This window comes from Diadema antillarum, unplaced genomic scaffold, assembly GCF_040938485.1.
Source record: "Diadema antillarum isolate AM-2024a unplaced genomic scaffold, OU_Dant_1.0 seq00000271_RagTag, whole genome shotgun sequence".
Classification (NCBI taxonomy): Eukaryota; Metazoa; Echinodermata; class Echinoidea; order Diadematoida; family Diadematidae; genus Diadema; species Diadema antillarum.
In genome coordinates this window covers 354,461-361,683 of record NW_027271306.1, presented here as the reverse complement: position 1 = coordinate 361,683, position 7,223 = coordinate 354,461, and the positions used below count along the sequence as shown (strand labels likewise).

The following is a 7,223-nucleotide window of genomic DNA, read 5'->3' as shown; positions in this document are numbered from 1 at the left end:
AATTGAAAATCAGAAGCTCCGAATAATAATGGACGATGACGATGTTACCATATCAGCGAATGACGTCATACACCGACGTTAAGCAAATAAGGAAGAGCAGGATTACAATACAGCATCTCTCCTGACTGCTAGTTATCTTTAAAAAGTTCAAACTTTGATCAGTTCGGGCGATAGACGGAAGGTACGGCCCAGACGTTGGGTCAATAGTGTAGCTCATTACTGTAAAGCTGACATCTTGCCTCATAAGTGAAACATTACAGAAGCAGTGTCACACAACTCAGATAGCGTTGATCTATACAAATCATGGTTTCTAGTGAAGGCAAGCAAGACCTAAGCGGTGCTGAAGCCGTTTCCGGAGCGCCCAATTCGCAACATCCAACCTCGTATTCTAACCCCGGTCATAGCCAACAATGGGCCACCCCTGCCTCAAGCTCGTCCTCACAGCAGGTACAGGCATACCAAGTTTCAACCCCGGCGTTTCCTCAGGTTATTGTGCCACCGCAGCAAGCAAATGCGCCGACTTACGACAACGACCAGGTCTCCGTGGTCCCTCACGGCCCCTCGCCGCCTAATGAGCGCTCCTTCGCGTTGACCGCCATCCTCCTGTATTCCCCTCTGGGAATCTTTGGTTGTCATCACTTCTACCTGAATAACCTGTTCCTCGGCTTCGTCTACTCCAGTACGATGGGGATCTTCGGTATCGGCTGGGTTGTCGATTGGTTCCGAATATGGTTCCTCGTCAGAGACTGTAACGAAGTCATACGGGAGGCGAGGGAGAGGGGCCACTGGCTCGTCAGCCACAAGTATCCCAGGATACTCCGAAAGATGTCTGTTATCGATGCCTACCTCTTATGGTTGCCTCCTTTTGGCCTGTTTGGTAAGTTGACAGTAACAGCAGGGGGAAAGTTAGGTATAAACCCATTACTGTTGAGAAGTTGTCGAGATTCACTTCATTGTTTCTTCACAGAAAACCTACATAAATTGGCAGTGGGAACCTTAATCCCCAGTGGAAAGGATAAAGAAAGGATGGGGAGGGAAAGTAGATATAGAACAATTCAGTCACTTGGGAAAACTTCCCCGTAAATTCAGTCATGGTGATGATTTATCATTTAGAAATTCAGCAGTTTTATTTTGTTCCTTACTTATCCAACTGATAATTAGGAAATTTGCTGTTGTTGTCTTCTTTTTGTAACAAACGAGATTGACAGTGATTTCAAGATTGAATTTACTTCTCCATTCTTTCAGCAGACGTATTTACTGTAATTTTTGTTCGATATCTTATCAAAAAAATGTGTTACGTGCAAAAAAAAAGGAAGAAAAGGTCTTTTCAGTCAACTTTCACATTTTTTTTCTTTGTGCAGCTCTCTTCTGAATATACACAAAATGAAACCTTTGACACTCTCATAGGCTTGACAAAAGAAACGATAATGTTACAGTTATTAAAAGATAATGTACGATTGTTCTCTTTTTCTCGAACAATGAAACTGCACTTAGATAAACGAAACCCAGCTGCTTAATACGATGTAACTTTAATTCATTGAGTGATTTTTTTTTTCTTTCTTCCAACAATATTTTGCATTCAGGCATCCATCATATCTACCTCGGCCGGGTCCGCTATGGCTTGTTTTACACCGCAACGCTAGGTCTGAATATATTTAGCTGGTTCATGGATCTGTTCCGCATTCCCTTCCTGGTTTGGAAGGCGAACAAGGAGGTAAAACTCCTCAAACAGGGCGGGGCCCTCGATCCTCCTCGGTACTCCCTCCTCGATGCCTACCTCCTTCACATGCCGCTTGGACTTTTTGGTCTCCACCACTTTTACCTCCGGAACTACAGCAGGGGCATTCTGTATCTCTTCACCCTGGGCGTCTTCGGGCTGGGCTGGCTGGCCGACCTCTTCCAGATGCCCCTGCTCGTAAATGAAGCCAACAAGAACCTGGACTTACAGGAGCGGGTTGGGTACGTCATCAACGCGCAGGGGGTTATGCCCGCAACGACAAGCACTGTTATCGTGGTAACGAACAATGCCCCTCATGACCAGCCGAATAGGTACGGCGTCGAACCACCGCCACCGTATGCTCCCCAAGCCTCAGAGATGCAGACCGTGCCACCGCCTCCTCCAGCTCCAACGCAACCATATGCAACTACGAATTATCCGCCTCCAGCGGTAGCATAGGCAGATTTTAACTCAAAACTCAAAACTGTGATGTCTGAAGACCAAAAACATTGTTAATGTAATGATTGGCGCTGACATTAAATAGCATGGCTGGAGCAGTCTGCTTATTGATACAATGTCATGATCACTCATCAATCGGCCTGTAAAACCATGATTGGGTGATACAAGATGAGCGGATTTGCAAGGGTTGATTTTATGCCCTCATCGTCAGGACATTATATCGCGTCGTTTTTAATCTATGCAGTGATCAGTTTTGGTTTCAGGCAGACATCTTCTGGCAAAGATTCTTCCACATTCTCTGATGTTTACAGTTATGAAGAGGATTCGTTGGAACTGTGATTGCAAATCATCTTTGTGTAGTGTAAGATATTCGTTTGTCTTACAATCCAAACTAGTATCTGCTGAAAGAACCCAAAATCAATGTGTCTACTATGTCCTCGATGGCATAATGTTAATATAGGAATTATTTATTATTCTAAAGCAATAATCTTGCTCTCAGTCGTCAAAGATCCAGATTTATGCATCTGTTAGTGTTGAAGGTCAGTTCAATCCAAAATTACTTTATTTTACTTTGACTTATTGAGCATTGTTCGTTTAAGTCAACTAACCTATGATTCATATACTCATGATATGGACAATATAAGAAATGCACAAGTTGACTTATGTGGAAATGTAAACGATGTAATCTATCAAGATCGCAACTGCTGATCTGTAAATTAACAAACATGTCGGAAAAAAGGAACCAGCGGGACTCGAACCTCTCATCTACTGCTTTCCGGGCAGCGACACTACCACCAGGCTGTCCCTGGTTGCCGGCAGTGACACGATGAACATGGAACAAATACCCAAGCTCCGAACATAACAATGTCGGAATTTCGGAGCTTGGGTATTTGTTCCATGTTCATCGTGTCACTGCCGGCAACCAGGGACAGCCTGGTGGTAGTGTCGCTGCCCGGAAAGCAGTAGATGACAGGTTCGAGTCCCGCTGGTTCCTTTTTTCCGACATGTTTGTTAATTTACAGATCAGCAGTTGCGATCTTAACAAATCTAATTTGTAGAGGGAGACAAAGTGAAGAAACTTGCATCTGAACCTTCACCCCTCTGAATAATGTCTTTCTTTGATGTAATCTATATTACACACATTGCCTACTCAATAAGCATTCTATTTTGTTTGTTTGTTTTTGAACATGTATTTCTCGAATGCGGCATGTACGTCAAAACAATGTTATTCTACATTAATACAGATGGTTTTTGAATTAAGAACAGGTAAGAAATGTTGACGCACCGATTACACTCTCAATGCTGCCACAAACTCGCCTTGCAATTCAGACTGAGTAATACAGTGTTTAGCACCTCAATCATCAAACCAGGGTACGTCATCTCTTTTTCTAGTAATCTTCTTTTTCTTACTCTCGTACGAGTAACTGCCTATTCAACCTGGATAAAGAATACTGAGTAGATAGATAAATAAATAAGAAATAAACTTGTCTACTACAACTGGGAAACGAAACGAAGAAATAATATTTGTCACGTCTTTGGTAGGATTACAGGATGCTTTATGTTGAAAGTGCAATTGTATTATTACCGCGGAAAAAATATTGAAATAAATCTTGTTATCTATATTTACTGGTCTTGATTCTTGGTCTATAGACTTTAGAATTTCTTTTCATCATGTCAGTATTTTTATATGGAAATATCTAATGCATCACACACATTTGACTTATTCGCTACACATTCTGCATCACATCACATAGTTACTTCAAAGTATGCAAAATATTGCTTTCTGTATTGTTTTATCCGCTAGCACAAGGACTTCACTCAAACTACATCTGATCTATGCGATTCATATACGACTTGAAGAGGAAAAGTTAGGAAACTTGTGAAAGAGAAAAATCGAATGTTAATTTAAAAAAAAGAAAGAAAATGCTAATGTTTATATTAATATCAAATGCGAAGGTTTATGTAAAAAGTTATTGAATATTTATGGTAAATTTCGTCCTGAAGGAAATCGCGCATGTGTGGTTGAATGTTTTTGTATGTGTCTGTTCATGCAAGTGTAATTATGTTTTTTTAAATCTAATTTTGCAATAACAAGAAAAGTGGGAGACAAGAGAAATATGTAATCCATTTTACGTAGTGTTTGATGCAAGATAGACAAACTATACCGCTGATGAATTTCAATGAATTAATAGCTCAAATGTAAATCAAAACTATGGTGTCTCAATAGATGAGAGAAGACTGACCAAATAAGAAAAAACAAGGAAATCAAATACTATGAACTTTGGAAATGTAGCCAACACAGAATGTAAACCCATCTAAGAAATGCTTTTGCGTATACATACGTCCAAGGACGCTCTTGTTCCAAAAACAGCATCTTGAGCTTGTTGTGAGACCAGGGAGGTGAAAGCAACCACCTCCCTGGTGAAACCTTACATATAAAGTATTAAAATATTATCTTGGAGAAGCTTATCATGCCTCTATGGGTCTCACAGAAGGCGCTTCCATAAGTACTTTCTGTAAATCTTTTCTCTCATTTTCTGGCTTATTCTTTCATTCAAAATTGTGCCATAGATGAACGAAATGAAATGATGGTCAGTCCTAGCCTACACTGTAGTTGTCTAGACAAGTCGCGATAATTGATTACTTTCGAAATTTAGGGGGCATCTTTACTATTGTATAAAAGAATTCTTTTTGAGCGAATATGCCTATAACGAAAAAGGAAATTATTTGTAATGTAGTCCCGTAGTTAAGTGAGGGAAGTAATGTATTCACAGTGTTTTACTTGGGATTGAGGTAGAAATGAGCATCTCTTATATACCAGCTCAAAATAGGGGGCGATTTTAATTGACCACTGTTTTGAAGTAATTTCTCGTGATCAATCAAATTTGATGCATAATAATCGCATTCTGGAATCAATGATGTTATTAAAGTGAGCAAGGATGGAACAATTGAAGCTCGAATCAGGAAGTAGATGACAACGCAGATTATGCAAAGGATCAATTTAATAGTAGCAAAATGTATGAATATCTTATACTCTTTTATGGTCGATGAAAGGAATTACATGTGATGTCATGCAAAAAGCAAATGTTTCTCTGTGTGCAGATCGAACGCCAAGAAAGAATCTTTGGCTGAGAACCAAAAAGCGTTATCGCATATTTTTTTTGTTTTTTTTTGTTTTTTTTGTTTTTTTGTTTTTTGTTTTTTGTTTTGTTTTGTTTTTGTTTGTTTTTTGGGGGGGGGTATTGAATTATTTGTATCGTACTGTAGAGCTTGATTTCATCTACACTATGGTGTCAATTTTTCTATTTAATTACATCTGTATTTTCATTTTCGGTAAAATGTTCAAAATTTTAAACCACTATATGCAACTACGAATTATCCGCCTCCAGCGGTAGCCTAGGCAGATATTAACTCAAACTCAAAACTGTGATGTCTGAAGACCAGAAACATTATTAATGTAATGATTGGCGCTGACATTTAATAGCATGGCTGGAGGAGTCTGCTTACAATGTCATGATCACTCATCAATCGGCCTGTAAAACCATGATGCTGTGATACAAGTTGAGCGGATTTTTAAGGGTTGATTTATGCCCTCATCGTCAGGACATTACATCGCGTTGTTTTTAATCTCTGCAGTAATCAGTTTTGGTTTCAGGCAGACATCTTCTGGCAAAGATTCTTCCACATTCTCTGATGTTTACAGTTATGAAGAGGATTCGTTGGAACTGTGATTGCAAATCATCTTTGTGTAGTATAAGATATTCGTTTGTCTTACAATCCAGACTAGTATCTGCTGAAAGAACCCAAAATCAATGTGTCTACTATGTCCTTGATGGCATAATGTTAATATAGGAATTATTTATTATTCTAAAGCAATAATCTTGCTCTCAGTCATCAAAGATCCAGATTTATACATCTGTTAGTGTTTAAGGTCAGTTCAATCCAAAATTACTTTATTTTACTTGACTTCATTGAGCATTGTTCGTTTAAGTCAACTATAAATGATTCATATACTCATGATATGGACAATATAAAAATGCACAAGTTGACTTATGTGGAAATGTAAACGATGTAATCTATATTACCCACATTGCCTATTCAATGAGCATTCTATTTTGTTTGTTTGTTTGTTTTTGAACATGTATTTCTCGAATGCGGCATGTACGTCAAAATAATATTAGTCTACATTAATACAGATGATTTTTGAATTAAGAACAGGTAAGAAATGTTGACGCACGCTCTCAATGCTGCCGCAAACTCGCCTTGCAATTTAGATTGAGTAATACAGTGTTTAGCACCTCAATCATCAAACCAGGGTACGTCATCCCTTTTTCTAATAATCTTCTTTTTCATACTCTCGTATGAGTAACTGCCTATTCAACCTGGATAAAGAATACTGAGTAAATAGATAAATAAATAAGAAATAAACTTGTCTACTACAACTGGGAAACGAAACGAAGGAATAATATTTGTCACGTCTTTGGTAGGATTACAGGATGCTTTATGTTGAAAGTGCAATTGTATTATTACCGCGGAAAAAATATTGAAATAAATCTTGTTATCTATATTTAATGGTCTTGATTCTTGGTCTATAGACTTTAGAGTAGTTTTTCATCATGTCAGTATTTTTATATGGAAATATCTAATGCATCACACACATTTGACTCATTCGCTACACATTCTGCATCACATCACATAGTTACTTCAAAGTATGCAAAATATTGCTTTCTGTGTTGTTTTATCCGCTAGCACAAGGACTTCACTCAAACTACATTGATCTATGCGATTCATATACGACTTGAAGAGGAAAGGTTAGGAAACTTGTGAAAGAGAAAAATCGAATGTTAATTTAAAAAAAGAAAGAAAATGCTAATGTTTGTATCAATATCAAATGCGAAGGTTTATGTAAAAAGTTATTGAATATATATATGGTAATATCTCGTGATCAATCAACTTTGATGCATGATTATCGTATTCTGGAATGATATTATTAAAGTTAGCAAAGATGGAACAATTCGAGCTCGACTCAGGATGTAGATGACAACGC

The 7,223-nt window shown here is 38.2% G+C and overlaps 1 protein-coding gene across 1 annotated transcript; it reads left to right on the top strand.

Moving 5' to 3' along the window:
- Positions 1-303: 303 nt before the first annotated feature.
- LOC139729938 (uncharacterized) lies at positions 304-2,176 on the top strand. Its single transcript, XM_071640859.1, has 2 exons — positions 304-877; positions 1,584-2,176. Exons 1-2 carry the CDS (start codon positions 304-306, stop codon positions 2,174-2,176), a joined length of 1,167 nt encoding a protein of 388 aa, XP_071496960.1.
- Positions 2,177-7,223: the final 5,047 nt, after the last annotated feature.

Coding starts and splice junctions, on each gene's coding strand:
- LOC139729938 (XM_071640859.1), top strand. CDS start 304: ATGGTTTCTAGTGAAGGCAAGCAAGACCTAAGCGGTGCTGAAGCCGTT. Junction 878..1,583: donor GCCTCCTTTTGGCCTGTTTG/GTAAGTTGACAG, acceptor TTTTGCATTCAG/GCATCCATCATATCTACCTC.